General features: G+C 39.2%; 1 protein-coding gene across 1 annotated transcript in view; it reads right to left on the bottom strand.

Annotated features, from left to right (window-relative positions):
• Positions 1-24,578, bottom strand: part of MDFIC (MyoD family inhibitor domain containing) — an 89,455-nt gene that overhangs the window by 11,179 nt on the left and 53,698 nt on the right. The window contains exon 4 of the mRNA XM_035020961.1: positions 23,971-24,246. Within this exon, the coding sequence (XP_034876852.1) occupies positions 23,971-24,246 (276 nt within the window). The remainder of the gene's footprint in view (positions 1-23,970; positions 24,247-24,578) is intronic.

The raw sequence follows: 24,578 nt of genomic DNA, 5'->3' as shown, positions 1-24,578 counted from the left end.
GTGAATATGGGGGTGGATATGCCTTTTAGAACTAGTCTTTTCAGCACTAGAATTACAGAGTCATATAGAGTTCCTTATTTTTTTTTTTTAATATTTTTTAGATTTATTTATGAGAGAGAAAGAGAGGGAGAGGGAGAAGCAGACTCCCCACTGAGCAGGGAGCCTGATGCAGGGCTTGATCCCAGGATGCCAGGATCATGACCTGAGCTGAAGGCAGACACTTAACTGACTGAGCCACCCAGGCACCCTGATAGTTCCATTTTTAATTTCTGAACAACTTCCATACTGTTTTTAATAGTAGCTATACCAATTTACATTCCTAACCAACAGTGCACAAGGGGTCTCTTTTCTCCACAACCTCAACACTTGTTATTTCGTGTCTTGTTGATACTAGCCAATCTGACAAGTGTGAGGTGGTATTTCATTGTGATGTTGATTTGCATTTCCCTGTTGATTAGTGGTGTTAAGCACCTTTTCATGGGACATGCTGACCATCTGCATATCATCTTTGGAAAAATATCTATTGAAATCTTCTGCCCATTTTAAATCAGATTGGTTTTTTTTGCTGTTGAGTTGTATGAATTCTTTCTATATTTTGGATATTAACCCCTCATTTGATATGTTTTACAAATATTCTCTCCCATTCGATAGCTTGTGATTTTGTTTTGTTGATGGATTCCTTTGCTGTGCAGAAGCCTTTTAGTTTGACGTAGTCATACTTGTTTATTCTAGGTTTGCTTTTGGTACCAAGTCTAAAAAATTGCCAGCAGAGTAGAAATCAAGGAGTAGCTTACTGCCTATATTTTCTTCTGAGTTTTATGGTTTCAGGTCTTATAGTCTTTAATCTATTTTGAGTTAACTTCTGTGTATGGTATACAATAGTGGTTCAGTTTCATTCTTTTGCACTTGGTTGTCTAGTTTTCCCAGTATCATTTACTGAAGAGACTTTTACTCATTGCATATTTCTTGGCTGTCAAAAATTAATTGACCATATATGCATGGGTTTACTTCTGGGCTCTCTATTCTGTTCCATTGATCCATGTGTTTGTTTTTATGTGAATACCATCATGCTATGATTACTACAACTTCGTAATATAGATAAAAATCAAACAGTGTGATGCCTCTAGCTTTGTTGTTGTTTCTCAAGATTGCTTTGGCTATTCAGAATCTTTTGTAATTCCAAATAAACTTTAGGATTGTTCTATTTCTATTAATGCCCTTGCCATTTTGATAGGAATTTCATTGAACCTGTCGATTGTTTTAGGTATGGACATTTTAACAATATTCTTCCAGTGTATGAGCACAGAATATTTTCATACATGTTTGTCTTGTCTTCAGTTTCTTGCACAAATGTCTGGTAGTTTTCAGGGTACAAGTATTTTACCTCCTGGGTTAAATTTATTCCTGGGTATTTTATTCTTTGAAGCAAATGTAAATGGGATTGTTTTCTTAATTTCTCTTTCTGATATTCTATTAGTATATAGAAATGCCACAGATTTTTCTTACTGATTTTGGATCCTGCAACTTCACTGAATTGGTAGATTAGGTCTAAACAGTTTTTTTGTAGGAGTGTATAGGGTTTTCTATACATATTATGTCATCTGCAAATAGTGATAGTTTTACTTCTTCCTTTCCAATTTGTATGTCTTCTATTTATTTTTCCTGCCTAATTGCTTGGGTCAGAATGTCTAATACTATGTTGAATAACAATGGTTAAGAGTGGGCATCCTTGTCTTACTCCTGATCTTAGAGGAAAAGCTTTCAAGCTTTTTACCTTTGAGTATGATGTTAGCCGTGGGCTGGTCTAATATGGCTTTTGTTATATTAAGATATATTCCCTCCATACACAATTGTTGAGATTTTTAATCATAAATTTATGTTGAATTTTATCATAGTTTTTCTGCATCTATTGATGATCATATAATTTTTATCTTTCGTTTTATTAACATGGTGTATACATTAATTTGCAGATATTGAACCATCCTTGCATCCCTGGAATAAATCCTATTTGATCATAATGTATGTCTTTTAAATGAACTGCTGAATTTTGTTTGCTAATATTTTGTTGAGGATATTTGCATGTATGTTCATCAGGGAAACTGGCTTCTAATTTTCTTTCTTGTAGCATCCTTGTGTTGTTTTTGTATCAGGGTAATGTTGGTCTTATAAAATGAGTTTGGAAGTGTTTCCTCCTCTTCTATGTTTTTGGAAGAGTTTGAGAAGGATAGATATTACTATAAATGTTTGATAAAATTCACCAATGAAGTCATCTGGTCCTGACTTTGGTTTGTTGGGAGATTTTTGATTACTGATTCAATCTCCTTACTAGTAATCAGTCTGTCCATATTTTCTATTTTATTATGATTCACTCTTGGTAGGTTTATGTTTCTGGGAATTTATTTCTTCTAGGTTGTCAAATTGGTTGGAATATAATTGTTCATAGTAGTGTCTTAAAATCTTTTGTATTTCTGGGATATCAGTTGTAATGTCTCCTCTTTCATTTATGATTTTGAGTCTGCTTTTTTGTGTGTGAATTTAAAGGTTCACCAATTTTGCTTATCTTTTCAAAGAAACAACTCTTGGTTTCATTGATCATTTCTATTGTCTTTTAAGCCTCTATTTCATTTACTTACACTTGATCTTTGCGGCTTCTTCCTTCTACCAACTTTGGTCTTCATTTGTTTTCCTAACGCCTTGAGGTATAAAGTTAGGTTGTTTTTAGATTTTTCTTATTTCTTGAGGTAGGTAGTTATCATTATGAACTTCCCTGGTAGAGCTGCTTTTGCTGTATCCATTATTTTTATGTTGTACTTGTACTTTCATTGTCTCAGGGCATTTTTTGATTTCTCTTTTGACCCACTGGTTGTTCAATAGATTGTTGTTTAATTTCCACATATTTGTAAATTTTCCATTTTTCTTGTAATTGATTTCTAATTAAAGACAACTGTGGTTGGAAGAAATGCTTAATATGATTTCAACCTTCTTGAGTTGATTTAGTCTTATTTTGTGGCCTAACATGCTCTATCCTGGAGAAAATTCCATGTACACTTGTGAAGAATGTGTATTCTGTTACTTTTGGGGTAATGTTCTGTGTATATTAAGTCCATCTGGTCTAATGAGCTGCTTAAGGACAATGTTTCCTTATTGATTTTTCTGTCTGGATGACCTATCTATTGACAAAAGTGGGGTATTAAAGTCTTGTTAGTACTGTTAGTATATTGCTATTTCTTCTTTTGGGTCTCTATTGTTAGTGTATTGCTATTTCTTCTTTTGGGTCTGTAAATATTTGCTTTACATATTTAGGTGTTCCTATGTGGGTAAATATTTAAAATGTTATATCCTTTTGTTGGATTGCCCCCTTTATCAGTATGTGATTATCTTGTTTCTTTTTATAGTCCTTGTTTTAAAGTCTATTTTGCCTGATCTAAATACACCTACTCCAGCTTTCTTTTGGTTTCCAATTTGCATGGAAGATCTTTTACCATCCCTTCACATTCAGTCTGTGTGACTTTACATCTGAAGTGGGTCTATTATAGGGAGCACACAGATGAATCTTGTGTTTTCATTTAACCCTTTTAATAGAAGAATTTAGTGTATTTACATTTAAAGTAATTATTGATCGGCATGTACTTACTGCCATTTGTAAATTGTTTTTTTGGCTGTTTTGTAGCTCTTCTGTTTCTTCCTTTGTAACTTAAGATTTTCTGTAGTGGTATGATAAGATTAATCTTTTTCATATTTTGTGGGTGTATCTGTTATAGGTTTTTGCTTTGTGGTTAGTAAGAGGCTTACATATAATGACATTTCTAACAGTCTATTTTAAGTTTATAACTTGTTTTTTTAATTTTATTTTATTATGTTATGTTAATCACCATACATTACATCATTAGTTTTTGATGTAGTATTCCATGATTCATTGTTTGCATATAACACACAATACTCCATTCAATACGTGCCCTCTTTAATACCCATCACCAGGCTAACCCATCCCACTACCCCCCTCCTCTCTAGAACCCTCTGTTTCTCAGAGTCCATAGTCTCTCATGGTTCATCTCCCACTCCGATTCCCCCCCCCCTTCATTTTTCCCTTCCTACTATTTTTTTTTTAACATCTAATGTATTATTTGTTTCAGAGGTACATGCATTCTAAAGCTCTATATGTTTACTTTCCCCCTCTTTTTTGATGTCATATTTACATCTTTTTATCTTAACTACTTATTGTAGCTTTAGTTATTTTTACTACTTTTCTAACCTACACTCTACCTTTATAAGTGATTAATCTGCCATGTTTACAACATTATTCTGAGTTTCACTATATATTTACTTTTACCATTGAGATTTATACTTTCATATGTGTTTCTGTTACTAATTAGTACCCTTTAACCTCAGTTGAATGAAGTCCCTTTAACATTTACTGTAAGGCAGGCTTAGCTTTTGTCTGTCTGAAAATGCTTTCTCTCTCCTGAAATCCAGAATGAAAGCTATGCTGGAGAGTGTTCTTGGTTGTGAGGTTTTTTTCTTTCAGCACTTGAAATATATCGTGCCACTCCCTTCTGTCCCAAAAAGGTTCTGCTGAAAAATCTGAGGATAGTCTATTGGGGTTCCCTGCTGTACATATGTTGTTTTTCTCTTCCTGCTTTTAAGATTCTCTCCTCTTTAACTTTTGACATATTAATTATAATGTGTTTTGGTGTGTGTCTCTTTGGGTTCATTATATTTGGAAATCTCTCAGCCTCCTGTATCTGGATGTCTGTTTTCTTCACCAGGTTAGGAAAATTCTCACCCATTACTTCTTCAAATAACTTTTTTGCCCCTTTCTCTCTTTTCTCCTTCTGTGATCCCTTCAATGTGAATGTTGGTCCACTCGATGTCACATAACTTCCTTAAAGCTATCTTATCCATATTTTTTTTCTTTCTGCTGCTCTGATGAGGTGAGTTCCACTGCCCTGTTTTTGAGTTCACTGATCCTTTCTTCTGCTTCAAATAGTCTGTTGTTGAATCCTTCTAGCATATTTTTCAGTTTGGTTTTGTATTCTTCAGCTCTGTGACTTCCATTTGGTAATTTCTTACATTTCTTTCTTCTCCCAAATTTGGTGAACTTCTTTAAAACCATTATTTTGAACTCTTTGTCAGGTAAACTTTTTCTTGGGTTTTGTCTTGTTCTTTCTTTTAAAACATATTCTTTATTCATTTTTCTTGACTCTCTATGTTGCCTCTTATGCATTAAATAAAACAGCCACCTTGTCCAGTGTGAAGGAGTAGAGTGGCTTTGTGTAGTAGATAAATCTTATTGTTCAACCCTATCCTAGCTCTTGGTTGTCTCTCAAACCTTTGTGATTGTCCAACAGCCTACTTTATTTTTAGTGGCTCCCAGTGGTTGAAGAGTGTGCTAAAACTTATCAATGTTCCAAAAGGAAGGATCTCAGTCAGCACCTAGATTCAAACTGTTTAGAAGACAGACCCCTCCCCCCCAACAATAGCAGTTTTTAAAGTATGCAGCCCACTGCCTTCCAAGGCTAGACAATCTAGAGGTGTTCACTGGGTGGCAGTTACAAAAATCAGGGCAGCAGATGGGTATACAGGTTCCTTTTGGGAGGATACTGGTAATCTGGAACAAGGCAGAAGGAGAGCTTAAAGAAAGCATCCATAGGCCCGTGGAGTGCCTATCAGTAGGTCCCTAGATATATGCCCCACCTGAAGCCTGCCCAAAGTCAAAGCTCATGTTAAGCAAATAGGCTTCTCTTGCAGAAAACTAGGGGTATGTTTCAGTCTGCTATCTGTCCAATGCCCTAGGAGTGTCAGCTGGCCATGAATAGTCTCTCCTCTGTTAGTCTGTGGGACCCAGGAACACAGGCCCTGCTGTCCACCAGAGCTAGACAATCAAATGGTGTCCCTGGGCAACCAGACACAGGTATAAGCTCATCTTCTCCCAAAGACAGTGGCATTCTAGATGACAAAGATAGTGCCCCCACTGTGAGGTTTCTGGAGAGGATTAGAGTGGGTTAGTTGGAGGGATGCAGAGGGAAAGCAACCTCTCTAAGGGGGTACCTGCCAGCTTCAGTCCTCAGAGTACTTCGGCGACCCCTAGATGTGTATTAAATTAGATGCCTGCCCCTCACTTGTTTATGTTTATGTTAAAAAGTATTTGCTTATCTTAAGGTTTAGGTCTAACCTCTCAATTAGCTGCCTCTATACTGAGGTATGGGGGTCCAAGGGCACAAGCCCATTAATAGCCTTTCCTCAGTTCAACGTAGTCTTTTTTGGGTCTTAGATGAGCCCCCAAACTTCTAGCTTTGTAAACCAAGGGGGCTTGCATCCCTAGCAGATGCAGTCTTAAAGGTTAGGGTGCTGAATGTGGGGTTCAAACCCTTTGCTCTTCAGGGAGAAGTTCCACATTTTGAGTTCCCTCCTACTTGTAAATCACTGCCCCATAGTGAGCTTTATGGCAGGACAGCTTCTCAGCCTCTCTTGCTTGCTTTGGATGTGGGTTTTTTTATTTGCCCTATGTGAAGGGTTCCCACAGCTAGTTTTCAGGTTCTTTTCAGAAGAAATGGTTCCATATGTAGCTGTACATTTGGGGTGTCCATGGGAGGAGGTGAGTTCAGAATCTGACACCGCCATCTTGAACAAGCCCTCCCTCTATCAGATGCTTAGTCACCGGTTATTAGCCTGTAACTGAACACACAGGATGGGCCAGGTTACTTGTGACACAAGATCTTATGGGAGCAAACACACACAAAAAGAGAAGCTGACAGTGTTCACAGGGCTGGGATCAGGCACCCTCATTCTCCAAGCACTTGCACCTCTGCGATCCCAAGGGTCTCTCAGTTCCTGTTGCTGCAAGCTCCTATGGAGGCAGAACTGCGACTCCAGCAGGGGGGACGGGCCTCCCACAGGCACGAATAGCCTTGCCTTGAGAAGGCCTAGTGACGTGCTCCCTGGTCCTGATAGAAGAGCCAGGCCCCAACCAAAGAGGCACAGCAGTCTGACAGACACTCCAGGCAAGATGAAGAGGCACAAGCCAAGTGAAATGAGACACCAAAGCACATTTCAAAGTAGTGCACAGGAGGTAAATCCTGTTATTTATGGAATTAATTTGTGATTCAATGATGGCATTATTACTCTTTCCACATCCCTCCCTCTCCACCCATGTTATCTATTAATACCATTTGGGTTTTTTTTTTTTTTTTTTTTAAGCCTCAGATGAACAGGACAGCATGACATTGAAATTATAAGGTATAAATACCTCCACCTTAATTTAGTGTACAAACAATTTTGGAGCCAAGAAAATCCATGAACATGTTATTTGCAAGTACTCTAATACTGACACACCTGGTTTTCTCATCCAATAAAAATTCTATAGCCTTGTTATTATAAATGGTAGAAAAGAAGATAAAAAATAAAACCCCTCTTACTGCGCTGCCTTTTTCTGCTCTGCACTTCATCAGCTGCCCCCACCCCCCCAGCTGAGTTTCCGAGTCACAGCTCATTACCGAGGGTGGCCATTCAGGCCAGCAAATGCCAGAACGACTGGAAGAAATGCCACAAGTGTCTGTGGTGGTTGTCTGTCTGTCTGGTTTTGGTGAGGCTTCTAGCAACAAGGAAATGACATTCTTGGGGGCACAAAAACATATTTTCTAAGTCTTGACTCTGTCACTAATTGGCTAGATGACCTTGAACACATCATTTCACTCACTGTCTATATGCACATAATGAAGGAGAAAATGATCTCCAAATTCTTTCCAGGCACTAAGTTTCTATGAAAGTCTAGCTCATGGTCTTTTCTTGGCCTTGAACAGAGCCATTACTTGGCTTCATTGATATTCAAAGGACAATGGAAAGTTAATTAATGCTGAATATGTGTCGGCCCCAAGTTGGCTAAGCCCCAGGAGCAGGTGGTCCCATGGTATGTGTTAGGTGAAGAGAAGGTAAAGGTGGCTCCAGCTAGTGGGGAGGTTATCCAAAGGCACACAGGCAAGAACAAGATAGTTTTAGAAATGCCAAGTGGCTCAACATTGTTAGGGCAGGGAAAACCAAGGAGAAAGTCTTCAATTTTCCATTTTGGAAAGGAGGAGGCAGGAACAGCATCAGTGATAATTATATGGTGTCAGGAGGGTCAGGTAAGGTGACTTTAAGGAATATAATGGGGGTCCTCGGATTAGCAGGAGTTGGTAAGACAATGGATGAGGCAATCATCGGAAGAGAATAGTCAAGTATGACTCCCTAGTTTCTGGAGCCGTTTACCAAGAAAGAAACATGGGAAGAAAAATAGTGTGGTTTAAAATACTTTGGGGAGGCACCTGGGTAGCTCGGATCTTTATCTTAGGGTTGTGAGTTCAAGCCCCACACTGAGCTCCATGCTGGACATGGAAAGTACTCAAAGGAACCCACTTAAAAAAAAATAAGACATGGTAAGTCTGAAGATACTCGAATGGAAATGTCAAAGAGGTGGCTGGAGACACTGGCCTAGAGCTTAAGAGACAGATAGATCCAGGGTAGGAAGTCACAGGTAGCTGAAATTCTTACAGTGAATAAAATTATTAAGTTGTCCAGGGAGAATGACATCATTTGAGAAAAGGACTGAGAAAAACTGAGGACTTACCAAGGACGTAGAAACTCTAGGAAAGGGAGGTGACATGGAAGCAAGAAAGAAAAAGATTTCAAGGAGATTGTGTCAAAGACTGTGCTTAGCCAGAGAAATTTCAGTGATGTGATAGGGATGAAAGTGAATAGCAGTGGGAAGGAGTAACTGAAAAATGAGGAAGTAGAGACGGCAATTGCAGATATCCTTTTAAGAAATCTATGCAGAGAAAGCGTCTTCTCCCCCTGGAGAGTGAGGGAAAGCTTCCGAGAGTTTCATTTAAGGAGAGTGGCAACCGAATAGAACAGCCATTGTGGAAAATAGAGCAGGTCCGTGTAGTTCACTGCAATGTCCCAGTCCCCAAAAGGGTGCCTGCCCCTGAGCAAGCTCGCTAATGATTTGCTGAATGAATGAGGGGCACACCAAAGGTTTGCTGAGGGATTCTGAAAATCCAGTTGAGACCCAAGACCACACATGAATCATGATGGTGATTTTTATGGAGGGCCAGGTTTCCTCAGTAGTGCTCAGCTCCCTGGTACGGAGAGAAGTTGAAAAACACAGTCTAGATTTTGGTTCTGAAAGGCAGGTATGCCGGGAGGACAGGGTCTCAAGCAAGTTAAGAGGTTCAGCAAGGGATCCAAGTATCAATAAAGAAGACAATATTTGGGAGGCCAGATATATATAATGGGGTCAACTGGTGTTCAAGAGCCAGTATGTGCATATTTTTAAAAAATTATACTTTCAGTCAGAAGTAAGTAACCAATTTATCAAAAGCACTAGATTAAAAAATAGGACTGCTCTGTAGACTCTCTTACACAGGCCTGGGCACAGGGCAGATCCTTAAATACCTGTTGACTTCATGAAATTCATTTGTATGGCCTGAGACAGACATTACTTTGGGTTTTACTTCATCTCCTGTCACTCCACAGAACACATTTTCCAGGAGCTATCTACCCACAGATGTTGAAAAGTTCTTTCTAAAATTAACTACTCTTCTGTCATTCCAAAATGCAATTTCTGCATCCCTCACTGAGCATAATTATTAGGGAAAAAAATAAACTCCAGCTTCTAGTGTCAACTTTAAATTATGTTATGGGGATATTATTCCCCAAGAGGTCCAGTTCTTCCCATCTGATTTCCCAAGAGAACTCAGAGTAGAAATTTAGGCAGGTTTAATACGTCTTTGGAAAACTAGTATATTAATCCATTGTGCTCTTTTCTTTCAATTATCTTCACATTTCCCCCCAATTCCTGGATTTCTCAATCTTCGAGGATACAACTACTATTTATTTGTATGAATATTTTCCCTTTCAGAGAAAGGAATATCAGTAATTTCCCTGAGCAAACTGTTTCTAGTTATTCCATTTTATTCTTCTAATTGCCTCCTCTACCTACCTGAGCCAACTTCCACCACCTTCCATTTTCACTTTGGTTGAGTGTACAAGAAGTAGGGAAGTCAAGACAAACTACCAGGGTCCGGTGCTGGGAAGAGGGCCTGAAGCCACACTAATCCCTTAGGAAGAGTTGCCTGAGACCCCGGAAACAAAATTTTCACCACGTTGTTGACTTTTGATATATTTCTTCTGTTTTCTCCTGTATTTTTATGGAGAGTTAAATGAAGATTACCCAAACTATGGCACGCAAAACCACAGAAATAATTTTCTCCATGCTTCTGTATCCTGATACTGCTGACTATACTGTGGTTAAAAAGAAGTAATTTTAGGGGCGCCTGGGTGGCTCAGTTGGTTAAGTGACTGCCTTTGGCTCAGGTCATGATCCTGGAGTCCTGGGATCGAGTCCCGCATCGGGCTCCCTGCTCAGCAGGGGGTCTGCTTCTCCCTCTGACCCTCTTCCCTCTTGTGCTCTCTGTCTCTCATTCTCTCTCTCAAATAAATAAATAAAATCTTTAAAAAAAAAAAAAAAAGAAGTAATTTTACAAAAGTATGCATGAAAAGGTAAACGTGAGAACGGTTACTTGGGAATTTACTATCTAACAGTTTCTTAAGGTGGAAATTTGGATATGTCTTTTATAAAGCTTATTTCAATTTCATATGAGCAAAAAAAAAAGCTATTAAAAAAAAGTTGTTCTCTGCATTATGAAAACTACACCCAGAAATGTAAGGTTACAAAGGAAATTACACTACAAAGAATGCTGAGGATGTAGCAAAGCAGGGTAGAGCAGGTATTGTTTTTTTTGCGTCACAGACAAAATATTTTTGAATGTGTAAAGTAAAAATGATTTCAAAGGAAACCAATTATGTTGAAAAGTTATTAAAAGTTGAGGTAGAATAAAAATATTATAAGTATGTGCTTTTTCTCATACATCAATAATAAGATTCTGTGGTGATCTGGTAACTACCATAATTTTACAGTAGTGATTAGCATAAACAACATTTCAGGATTTCTGCAACAATGGTAATAGGACATGAAAATATCAGTGACAAAGTCAGAGGTACTACTCATGCTACTGAAGTTTAGCATTTCCTTCAATTATAAATGGAAATAATAGATACCACGTATAGAAGGTAAGGAAATGAAGTTGTTGTTTTTTCTCTCAAAGTCACGGACCATTCCCAAAGCTAAGAACCCCTCAACTGGAGGATCCTAAGTGAATCTTTCAAAAAGCTTCCTAGTGTATTCAACTTAAACCTTCTATATAAGAAAAAATTTTACTTTGCGAGAATTTTTCAGAAATAAGGCAAATTCATACCATCAGCTCCCCCTCTATCCCTTTTATACTATACTGAGAGTTATACAAATTATAAAAGGTCCTCAAAAACTGTACTAATTTAACACTATATATTGGTATTAAAATTAGTGAAAACATTTCCAAGAGAAACTGTATACATTTCTGTTACTTCACTTGATTTTTTAAAATTACATTCTCAAATGACCCTACCTAACTCCAAGAGTGAAGCAACTATGTATTCTGAAAGACATCAACTCAAATATCACGAGAGTTTAATTCATTGTTTAAAAAATCTTGGGTCTTAGCTTAAAAGAAATAGTCCTGAAAATCTCCATGTACCCATACTCACAAACATACAAGCTAAGAATACTTATTGGAAAATAACATTAAATCATCACTATTGAAAATGTCATGAATCACTGTCATTTGGGTTCCTCTAAATTGCAATAAATTGTTCAATGAAATCATGCAAAATTTCTGAGTCAGGAGGGAGAGAAAGTAAGAAAAAGAGAAAAATAAGGGGAGAGACAGACTGGGGTAGGGGGGATGAGAAAGACAGGCAGATGGACAGAGATGTGGAAGGTATACTTTGGAGCAACAACCAAAATGAGCCAAAACTTGGCTTGCAGGCCAGATCTGCAAAGATAGAAGCTTCCCTAGGGACAAAACAGACCTATTCCTAGAGATGAAGGACACCCTTTTGTTCCTGTTCCAAATTAATTTCCCCCCAAAATTACAGTTCTCTATTCTGAAACATTTTAGTGTGTATTCAGCCAGTGAAACAATAGATCTTTTGAGTATAAAGAGATGATGGTAGGGGCAAACAAAGGAAAGAACTGAAAGAACATAGTGAAATATGGGGCAAAAAAACCCCAGGAAATTTATGAAAGCACCAAGACAAAAAACACACAGTAGAGTATCATCAAAAACGGTTTTAGTTGAAGTCAAAGGAACATGAATATAACCCAGTTAAACTTAACATTTTGAATTTTCTCTTTTTTCCAGATCATCAGTGGGCAGACCACATGATCTTTGAACATAAATTAAGGTACGGATTACACATCAGTATTATCTTCAGTTCATTAGCTTTATTTAAATTTATTCTTCAAACCTCAGAAACTGAACTGATTTTTTTTTTTTTTTACAATGTAAATACTGTAGCTAAATTTTAGGCTAAATTTATCGTGAGCATCTGAGATAAAGTTTTGCTGTAACTGGTCACCTCCGATATGTGAAGACAAAAATTATATCCAATGAGCAATACTTTGGTACTATTTTCCCTCTGTATATTTCACAAACTGTAAGAGACTCATGAGTCATCAGCCAGTTTTTGTCAGAAGATTCAAAACATCCTGCACATTCTGTATCTTTTCCCAAAAACTTCCTCCTTTGAGAATTGTAGTATTACGCAGTGTCTAGTGCTATTATTGTAACTATGAAATAATTTTTTGAAGTCCCTCTAAAACGAATGGAAACTTTTATCATAATTAACATCATTCCAAATGATAAAATATTTTCTTAAAGTGGAAGGTTTCCAAAACTATAAGTCCATGCCAAATCCTACTGGCCATCTGAGGGATATCCGGCTAAATAAATGTATAGGGCCTGCTGTATGTATTATAGTGCTTATATGTAGGAGGCACTTTCTAAGATCACCTTTAAAGCATGGCTGCTTTAACACTCTAAAACTGGTGAAGGATATAATATAGATACAGATATCAATAACTACAACCTAAGGCATTTTGTAACATCTCCTCCTCTCTCTCCTACTCCAGGACATCCTGCTCTCACCTTAAGTAACTCATTACCAGTAACACAGTATCTCCCATTTCTAAAAACATTCCCCTTCAGCAAAATTCCTTGAACCAGAGTAGCCTAGACTTGCATCTTTAATTCTTCTCTTTTGAACCAACTTCGATCAGACTTTTGTCCCCATCACAACACCAAAAGTATGAAGGTCACCAATGACCTTCACAGGAAAATGTCAAGGGTTACCTCTCACTCATCCTTTTGGATTTCTCAGTTGCATTTGACTCTTGAAACACTTTGTTCACTTGGCTTCCAAGCTGTCCCTCTTTCATGGTGCCTTCTCCATCACCAGTTACTCATCTTTTTTTTTTTTTTTTTAAATGGTTCCTCTTCCTTTTCTGACCTCTCTATGTTGGAGTAGTCCAGGGCTCCTGCATCCTGAGCAGTGGTTCTTAACTCTGCATGCATACTGAAATCCTGTGGGGAGCTTCTAAAGGAGACTGATAACTTAGCCACCCCTACCGCATTCCAAATGAATTAGAATCTCTGGGGACAAAGCCCAGAGAGTAGTAATCTACTTCCTACTCCTTTGGCCCAGAAGCTCTTACTCCAAATACTCAGGGCCAGGATGGAGAACCCCAGGCCTAGGGAGTGCCCTCCAACGAACATTCTATACCTTGATGACTCATAAGATATATCTCAGGCTGCAGACCATTCCTCTGAATTCCAGACTCCTCCTTTCACATCACCACTTAAATAAAGGGTATCTCAATCCACGTCCATGACCAAAATCCTTACCTTCCTCCACCAACAAAACCCTGTTCTTCCTGTAGCCTTCTCATCTCCATTAATGACAACTCATTACTTTAGACTGTTTCGACCAAAAAACTTGGGAATCATCCTTAAATTTTGTCTCTCACACTGAAATCTCATCATTCAGTAAATCTTACCCTGCCTTCAAAATACATTCCGGTGTAACATCTCCCCACCTCCACCGCTGCTACCCTGATCCAACCCAGCCATCTTCCAGCTGACTTCTTACAAGAGGCACACAGCAGGCTTCCATCTTTGGCCCTCATGTGCCTGTAGTGGACTCTCAGCCCCAGAAGCAGGTCATGTTTAAGAATGGTAAGTTAGATCATGTCCTTCATCTGTTCAAAATCCTTACACTAGCTCTTCAGCATCCCCCCTCACTATTCAAACGTCTTAGAGATATTTGATCTCAGAGTAAGAGGTCTGAAGGTGCCCAATGTCTTTACTTCTAGGAAAAACACAAGAGGTAACAGGATTCCATTACCATCTTTCTTAAAAACTTGAGGAAAAGAATTACATCTTTTGTCAGATTCTCAAGCCCATGAACCAAAAATGAATCACTGTGTAAGAGACCATCATAATCAATATTCCAATTTATTATAGGTTAGGTCTTAACCTTTTCAAGCTTTTGCTTGCAACACTAATTCAGTCAAGAGTAGGCCATATTAAAAGATAAATTTACTTTAAATATATTTTAATATTAACCTGTCTTCTATTTTTCTGGATTATATAGTAGTTTCCTTACTCATTGTTCCTATACTTCTCTTGTAACTAACTCTTTAACTGGTTTTTTTACTTGTTGATGTTATTTCCTTTCTTATACTATAAACACACACACACACACACACACACATATATACATACATATATAAGCTATGATTTAAATTCAATTCTAAAGTATAAGAAGCTCTAAACATCCATCAACCTGTGGTCCAAAATACAACAGTCAGAAATGTGGAATTCAGAATCCTAACTGCCCACCCTGTCAATGCCTTCCATTCAAATGCCAGTTAGTGTTCCTGGAATGAGGTAGGAGTGGGGGCTTGAGATAGGCTTTTAATCACTTGAAGTTAATTTCCTCTTATGCAGTCATTCCACAGAAGTTACTCAGAAGGCTTCTAAGATTAATCAACCACACAACAGAGTAGAGTCATCTAGGTTAACAATTCAGTAAATGCTTCTCTGGTGGCTCAATTCTCTTCTTTGGTGATGGATATACAACCACACAATTCAGTATCATTGAACTCAAGAGCTGAACTCTGAAGAACCTATATGCCGGCTTGTCAAGAAGTTAATTACCTTTTTATATATTCAAACTTTTCCTCTCTCCTAGATCCTTTCCATCGAAATGTAACACATTCAAAGCTTTCCCATCTTAAAAAGAAAGAACACCTAACAACACAACCTCCCTGGAGCCATACTTCCACCCTGGACTTTAGCCTTTCTAGAACTATTGTTATCAGTGAGTTTCCTCAACATTCCACAACCTACATCATTCAGGCTTCTCCGTGAAAATGGCTCTAAATTAGGTCACCAAATGATATCTACAATGAAATCCAACAGAATTATTTCAGTATTCATCCTGCTGAACCCATCAATTATCTGGTGCAGTCCTTTTCCTAAAACATTCTTTCCATGACACTACCCTTTCCAATTTTTTTTTTTTCCTCAGCAAGATAATCGTCCTCCTCTCTTTGCCTCTGACCTCTCCCGTAGGTTATCTTATCAGGGTCTTGGCCTCACTCTGACTTACTCTACTGGACATCACCTGTGGAGAAAAGTCTGAACTTTCCATGGGATTGTCTCCTAAGCACGCAAGCTGAACTCCCATTCCCAACCCACCAAGCTGGCTGGCCTCCAGTGATCCCTGAGTCACTTAGTTTTCAGCCATCTGATTGTTTCTCTTAAATCTCTTGAGAAAACTCATCCAAATTCACAGTTTCAAATATTCTCTCTACGAGAATATAAATTAGCATACCTGGTTCTAACTCCTCCCAAGCTCCAAGTCTGTATTTCCAAATGCTCTTGGATTGTATATCATCATTTGAAAGCGACAAGGTCTAAAACAACTCCTGGTCCTCCTCAAACTACACTGAGCTATTCATGATTTCCTAATTTCTAGTCATTTTCCCAACTAATTGAACTAGAAAATTAATGACAGTCCCAATCAGGATGGATGTCTGGCTGCAGTTCAGTTCTATTCACTTTTAACCCTGGGCTGGGACGCAGCACTTAATCCTGAAACCCTGAAGAAAATCTCAGGTTCTCATTGCTCACATTCAGCACAAGTCACAGGGCTGAAAATAAAGTTTCATCCTAGAGCAGCCTGGCTGCTGTAGCTACTTAGTGCTGTCTCACATATTAAAACACCACCGAAACGTTTCACTACGAATGCAAAAATTAAAACGATGGTGTATTAATAGGGTTGTGAGATTTATTCAGTTTTTCCATTTAGCCTATTATTTTGAAGCTGGGTTTCTAAATAGTCTCTTCACTCTGCCACCCCACACCCCAGAGCTTCCTGGCCAATCTATCTGTATCTCCATTGTTTTATTTCCTCCCCACCCACCTCCTGAGTGAATGCTAAGTTAATTTAAATTGTTCGAGCAGTGGTCTAAGCCACTTGTCTACAAAAGCCCAAGTTAAAGGAGGTGAAATCCATTACCTAGCTGATGGCTTCTCTCTTCTTTCACTTGGCCTGCAAAGCCGTCAGCTCTTTTAAAGAAACCACCTGAGGTGTTTCAAATGTTAAACTGTATGTATTTCAGGACCTTATAAAATCTTTTCTGTGCTCCTCATCGGACTGATGGGTATGAGAATAATTTACTCCAGCACATAAAGTATAGAGTTAACCCATTTTCCTAAACTCTAAAGGAAGTGTGTTTAAATATTTGCATTTGGTCCTAAAGACACACTTACCATTTATAAATACTTTGGATAGATAATTTTAAAAAACAGCTGACTAAATATCTCAAGTGAGTAAAAATGATTTATATGTGCGGAATGATTTGTACTTTGACACCGTCAACTTTGGTCAGGCCTTCTTTCCTCACACACCCATCTCCCTGTGTTACTGTTGTTCCATTTAGTTTGTTAGTTGAGCAGTAAAAATTACTAAAAGCCTGTTTTCCACTGGACTGGCAAATACTGCCTCGGAAAGCAGAATCCTAAACCTTTCTCCCACACGATCATTTTGACATTGGAATGGAAGGCACTGTGCCTGAGAAAACAGCACCAAACAAAACATCATCCAAGCAAATTAAGTATTTTGAGGAATGCGGCGACATAGCTTGCCAAAGCCACAGAAAGTTTGTTTCTGGAAGCTCAGATTATGACACTATGGTCATATCATAAAATCCTATTATTCGTCCACTAGAATACTTGTATTTCTATAATTACAGGCAAAACTGACGTTTTTATGGGGGAAAATGAATGTAAGATTTTATAATATGTAATTGAGAATGAACAATTCAATTTGAATTTTACCTTTTTTTTTCTGGTTTTAGGAGTTGGGAACATGGTGTTGACTGAAAACCTCAAGGAATGAGGAGGAAACGATGGAGGTGAGAGGCAAAAGTTCTGAGTTCCAGTCCCGCCTCAGTGGAGTTTCTTTTCGCCTCTCTCTGACCTCAGATCTTTGCACTCCTATGGCTCCACATTCTCTCCCTTGAGGATTTCAGCCAGTCTGAGGTCTCAACCACAATGTCTGTGGAATGTTAAAGAACAAGTACCTGTGTTCTCAGGTTTATACTCCTTACTTGCTTCAGCATTGACTGAATATTTATTACAAGCCAGACTCCGGGCTTTGCTGGAAATGAGAAGAGTAAGACAAAGGCTTTGCCTTCGGTAAGAGTAGGTTTTAGTGCAGGAAGACAGATAAACTTCAGTATCACTGTGTACGTGGAAGGTGCTACAGGGACACGGAAGAGGGCCAGTTAGCTCAAAACTGGGCATCAGTAGATGATGCCCAAGTTGAGTTCTGAAAAAAATGTGCACAGGTCAAAAAGGCAAAGAAAATTATGAGAACATTCCAGGCTGAGGGGATAGAAGCAGCAAGGGCATTTAGCTGTGCCACTTGATTTCTATTCATTTTCCCAACTAATTGAACTAGAAATCACTGTAGTAAAGGCATACTTTCAAACACACCGAGTGAAATCAAGGTTTGCAGATGGTGAGGAGGGTAGGGGAAGTCAAGGAAGGGTGGGGGGGGGCAGGACCTGTCTGATCACCTCGTGAGCTTTTCACACTGTCATGCTCGGTTATGCTAAATCCCCTTTGAAGGCTGTGTGCCCCCACCCAGACTCTCCCAGGCACGCCTCTGCTCCTACTGACACTGCCATGCCCTGTCCCTCTCCTGTATACAGTGAAAAACTACTACATTACGAATAATACAAGGGGAAATACACCGGAAAAGGGGAGGAGGCGGAGTCTAAAAAGGTAGGAAGCCAACAAAATAGAAGAAAGGGAAGCAGAGAGAACCAGTAAAATTTGAAGACTGGGCTTAGGTCCATCCAAAGGTTTCCTAGAGCTTGGTAGCATCCCAGCTCCACAAGCCTAAAGTAATTCATCATGTCACATACGGCGACAGTTATTTCTAACATACAAAAGGAAAGTGAAGGCAGTCTGTGGGTGGGTGCTTACTGGGTAGCCATACTGAACAGGTAAGAAGGCATCTGGTTTTAAAAAATTGCAACCATGGGGCGCCTGGGTGGCTCAGTTGGTTAAGTGACTGCCTTCGGCTCAGGTCATGATCCTGGAGTCCCGGGATCGAGTCCCGCATCGGGCTCCCTGCTCGGCAGGGAGTTTGCTTCTCCCTCTGACCTTCCTCCCTCTCATGCTCTCTGTCTCTCATTCTCTCTCTCTCAAATAAATAAATAAAATCTTTAAAAAAAAAAAATTGCAACCATGGAATTTCTGCATTAGGAAAAGAATTTTTTTTTTTTTTTTTAAGAAATGCACACTGGATATAAAATGGTGTCCTTCTTAAAGGTTCAGAGGAACAGAACATCCGAGGGGTGCTGTGGATTTGCCCTTTGTCACATTTCCAGTCTTAGTGCTCCTAATTCAGCTTTGACAACAGTGAAATACTGAGGGTTCTCTGAACAAAACACAGTAATTCATAACACCCCTTCAGCCTTGAATGCGTCCCCCTACCCTCACTAGCTACTGAGTCTCCATCCAGGTACTGCTTTCTCGAGGAAGTTAACATTCTTAGGGAACTCGCAGGGGTTAAGTGTCACTGCTGTCGCTGTCATCATTATCAAATACTTCATCTGGGCCAGACTGCTGTTCTAACTCCAAGGAATTCCATAGCAACTCCTCTTTACAACAATCCTATTAAGTAGGTACGAATAACATCCCCGTTTCACATTTAAGACACTGAGGCATAAAGCCTACCCAAGGACGCATCACAGGACAGTGGTGAAGTCAACATTTGAACCCAAGCAGACTGGTTCCAGTGTCTGTGCTCTAATCACTAGGCCACACAGCATCTGTGTGATTAAAAATGAGACGGATCCAGGGCGCCTGGGTGGCTCAGTCAGTTAAGCGTCTGCCTTCAGCTCAGGTCATGATCCTGGGGTCCTGGGATCCAGCCCCGCATTGGGTTCCCTGCTCAGTCGGGAGTCTGCTTCTCCCTCTGTAACCTTCCCCTTGCTTGTGCTCTCTAATAAATAAAATCTTAAAAAAAAAAAAAAGATTCTAGGTACTCCGCTATCCACAAGGCTCTAGACTGTCTGATTCAACATTTATGCTCAATGAGCTTCTGGAGCTGGAGATGTACAAAGGATGGCACATTAACCCAAGGTACAAAGTCTGTTTTAAAAACATCTTTGCTGAAAATTTTTACACAAATATAGAGCTGTAACTGGCACACCTGAAATGTTAGGATTTACAGTTCCTACGGTAAGAAAAGTGTTTCGCGTCTAATGAAAACCCTTGGCAATTTGAATATTATATGATACTAAATTATACTATAATTATTTCAAAGGTCAAGAATCTTAAACATTTAGGCTTAAAACTCTCCACCTGGGTGATGCAATCAGAAAATTAAAGTATGTATGAAAATATTTAATTATACAAAATAAGTAGAAATCTACCTATTTAATAACCTTTAAATAAAAGGTACAATATTTTCCAACATGGGTATTGCATAAAAGGAAATTTTTAAAATAACATTTTTTAATGAATATGAGTACAGATTTTATTTTCCAGTGCTAGCTTGAAGGAAGAGTAGGATAAAGGTGTGTGAAATAAAACACCATCACTTATTAACTGGCAGGAAACTCTATGAAGCGACTGTTCTGGGCACCACACTAAATTAAACAAAACGGACTCATCTGAGTCCAGCCTCTTCAGGAATTTACAGTCTGGTAGGAAAGGAAAACAAGAATAGGGCAAAAGTGTGCAAATTCTTTTGAAAGTTTTAGTAGAAAAGGCTTCTAGAAGGCAAATGTATACGAAGATCCCTGCCTAACCTTCACAGGTAACCCGGTCAACACTAGGATGCAGTGTTGGAATGACCAGTGATTACCTTTACCTTAGGGAACTCTAGTAAGGCAAAATATCAGGGCTTACGAGCCTAGACTGTGGAGCCAGAATGTCTGGGGTTGAATCTCGTTTCTACCACATACCAACTGATGTCAGCGGGTTCACCTGACCTGTCTGTGCCTCAGTTTCCTCATTTACAATGAGATCATGTGAGTGCAGCAGGAACACAGAATGAACTAACTCACAAATCAACATAGCTTAAAAAAGAGCATTCAGGCCGTACCCAAACCACAGTTAGAGCTTAAAAGATCTTGCCAACACACGGACTCAATTAAGGGGTGGGGTCAGTCTTTAGCTCTGTGTAAGCACGGGGCCCCCATCTTAGGGTTTTTCCAAACTTGGTCAGCAAAGAGGCCCCTACTTCTCTTAAGCAAAATGAAATAGTTAAATATTTAATTCCATCATCTGAGCCAGAAAAATGCCCCTCTACTTGTCATTCTTATTTATGTGCAACACAAAAACAACCACAAGCGCCGGTTGTCCAGAAAAAACACACACTGTCAAACTGTGGTTAGCTGATTTGAGGTTTAGGGTGAATATGACTTTGCTATTCATTTGCTCATTTTACTGTGAGAGGAACAGACGTAGACAATAAAGACTGAAGAAAATGAAAAACAAAAAAAACAAAACCGAGAAAACTATTAAGCTCCTCCTTATTTTTTTAATAATTTTTATCCATTTTTATTCATGTCCTAAATCAAGCCTGTCCAAGACCTACCGTTGTGACCTACAGACCTCCTGAAATCCAGATGTCATCCCTGTGCATCAAATCCATCCCTGCCCTTGCCCTGTCCCACTCAGCAAGTATTACAGTTCTGCTCAGCCTGGAATCCCATATTCTGTCGAGCAAGAAACATGCCGTGCAACGGAGCGGTTTTGCTGTGAGGACAGTATCACAGAATCCGGGAACACAAGCTAACTTGGAAGATTTCTCCTCCAAACAGTTTTATAGAGAAAGCAGACCCAGAGAAACCCGGGTCGCCCAGCGAGCTTGCTGGCCATGCTCACAACGTTGGTTCTTCCACTTGCTATCTGCCCCGTCTGTCCCTTTTTGTTTAGCTACAGCACCATTCAGAGAAGAAACCTAACTTCAAAACTGAAACTCAGGGCTCAACTTTAAATAGCATCAAAAAGCATGAGGATACCTAATTTGGAGACTATATGAACTGGGACAAGGAAATTTTCATCTGGATTTGAGCAATCACAACACCAGGAACATACAATCGGCTAAGTTTTATAGCCTCACAGCCGAGTTCTGGATAGGACACTCTACAATATATTTAGATCTCTTCGTTTGTGTTTCATATGACTCATACCCCCAGCCCAATCTGGGAAAGATTTTGTGATAAAGAGCAGGATTGTCCTTAATCCTTATCCCTGTCGCACACTCACAGGACTGAATGAGACGGAGACAGAGGGGGAGACTAGAACTCTTTCAACACTACTGATTTTCCTCTTCCTTTGTAGGTTACTTAGGAAGCTGCATTCCTGGGGCGCCTGGGTGGCTCTGTCGGTTAAGCGGCTGACTCTTGATTTCAGCTCAGGTCATGGTCTCGGGGTCGTGGGATTGAGTCCCGTGTCAGGCTCCATGCCTAGCATGGAGCCTGCTTAAGACACACCCTCTCCCCCCTCCCCCCACTCACACTCTCTCCCTCCCTCCAATAAATAAATAAAAATCTTTTTAAGATTTTTTAGGCAAAAAAAAAGGAAGCTGCATTCTTCCACCAGAAATAATTTCAGACATGGTATTAAAAATAAGAAAATAATGAATATTTTTCTAAAAATTCCGTAAGATATTTCAAGTTGGGCTGATATGCACCTTTCCGGTTGGATTGAGAGACCATTCTTTAAAATAAGTAAATATTAAGTGGCAAATAAGAGGTTAAGGCTGTAATAATAATAAGTAAATTCAAATGTATAAAACAAGTAGATTTCAATTATTTCACCCAATCACCTAGAAGCAAAGATACTCTAAAGAAAATTGCATTGCCTTCCCAACTCCTTGGAGAGCCAGTTTAGTTAACAGCCTACCTCTGCTTCAGAGATGACCATACAGCTTACATGTCAAACTCATTTTAAAGTGTCAATCATGTCCCTTTCAATCTAATTAGTTTGGAAAGTAGTGTCACTGACCTAGAACTATGCAGACCATTTATTATCATATCATTTGATCAACCTAACACTTTACCTCAGTTGAGTTTGAGACACCTGTAGCCAAAATACAATATCCTTTCTCCCACTCATTACTGGTAACTCTCGATACAATTTCCTATTTACAACTCAATTTATCTCTATGAATAAGCATGGCCAACTTCACAGAAGCATTGACAGAATTTGCCTTCTTTAAGATTTTATGGTAATTAAAATTGAAAGGTAAGGGGAACAAGAAAAAAAATCAGATATACCTGAACTAGCAGGTGGAAAGATCTATCTACACCTATATTTAGAAAACAGATTTGAGTTTTTGGATCCCAAGAACTGCTAAAGGAGAGCAAAGAGGAAGAACAGAGGAACATGGATGGGCTGGCAGACATCTGGGACCTTACACATGATAGGGAGACTATTCTTTTTTAAAAAAATATATAGGAGCGCCTGGGTGGCACAGTCATTAAGCATCTGCTTTCGGCTCAGGTCCCGATCCCAGGGTCCTGGGATCGAGCCCCGCATCGGGCTCCCTGCTCCGTGGGAAGCCTGCTTCTCCCTTTCCCACTCCCCCTGCTTGTGTTCCCTCTCTCACTGTGTCTCTCTGTCAAATAAATAAAATCTTTAAAAAAAAGTAAAATAGAATAAAAAATAAAAAATATATATAATATGGCAAGCTATTTTTATAAAAGGAGTCTGTGGGTTGGTTATAAACCCGCTGTCATCAGATGAGTTTGTGTTGTAATAAAGAAAACCTTTCTCAGGTTCATAGTATTTAACCTGACTTTGACCTGGCCAAGGGCAGGATGAAGCCGAACTGCAGACCTAGTAACTAGCTCCTGAGAGGTCAGAGAATACCCCTGTGCCTCCATGGGAGAAGCTCAAGGCCAGAGCACAGTGAGCGGGGGGGGGGCGGGGGGGATGAGGGGTGGGAATGGCAGCACAGCTGGCTGGGAGATGCGAGCCAGTGAAGCAACAGAGATCACCTGGCCCACTCTCTGGCAAGAATATGACCATTGCCAAATCTTTTTCTCATTTTAGTGTTGCATATTTAAGAACTCATTTGCAAGACAAACATACAAGCAGGCAATCTTCTCTTTGAACCGCAGAGTAACATAATGAACCAGGGACAGAGAAAATACATGCATCCACCACCAGCATGTTGCATCCATATTTTTAAACATGGTATTAAAAACAGTAAGTATATCGGTTCTATTTAAAGTAATGACTCCTCACTCTAGAAAGCAATAATCTAAAGCAGGATGTCAGCTGCCGGCACTTCCTTTCCTAGCCTGTGTTTCCCTTTGGAGAGGTTGTATTTTACCAAAACTCCTGTTTGTCTCAAAGATAAGCAAGATTCTTCATTCATGTTTGCTTGATCAAGTAGTTATTGGTGACTATGATTTTACATCTGGTCAAATAAAATAAGCATATATCTCCAACTTACCTTCAGGTGAAGAGCCTGTCTTTTGGGAAAAGACAGCATTTACTTTACTCTTCTTACTGATATCGCTGTTTACAGACAAGCTGGACTGAATTTTTCTATGCATTTTGTGAGAAACAGGTGCTGAAAGTCTTCGATTATCTGCAGATACATGTTTGGCCCCGTGGTGAATTCCATTTCCATTGCTCAGACTTGTGTGGCCGTTCTTTATCTTGCTGGTTTCTTCCTCACTTGGTTCCTGTGAGCATGTTGGAAGCTGAGGCAAGCGCTGGGGTTGAGCTAAACAACAGGAAAAGTTGATCCAGTTAAAAAAAGAAATATTTGAAAATCATCAAAATATATTCAGGAACAGACTCCCCCCCCCCCCCGGGCTTTACCCATGGTTCTACAAAATGGAGAGAAAGAAAAAAGGAAAATATTAATAAACACGGACACAGAGAAAACATAATTAGTAAAAAAGGGAAGTGGGACAGGGTCATCAAAAGTGACCTTATACAAGGCATATGAAAACAGTGGGAAAGACTGCTTTGTTTTTTAAGAAAATTTAAATTGGAAATCTGAAAAAGTTATTCTACACTCATTCAACAGCAAGTGTTTGTTTTTCTATGTAC

The sequence above is a fragment of the Mirounga leonina genome, unplaced genomic scaffold (assembly GCF_011800145.1).
Source record: "Mirounga leonina isolate KUSES-001 unplaced genomic scaffold, KU_Mleo_1.0 Mir_174, whole genome shotgun sequence".
NCBI lineage: Eukaryota > Metazoa > Chordata > Mammalia > Carnivora > Phocidae > Mirounga > Mirounga leonina.
This window is presented reverse-complemented; position numbering and strand designations above follow the sequence as displayed.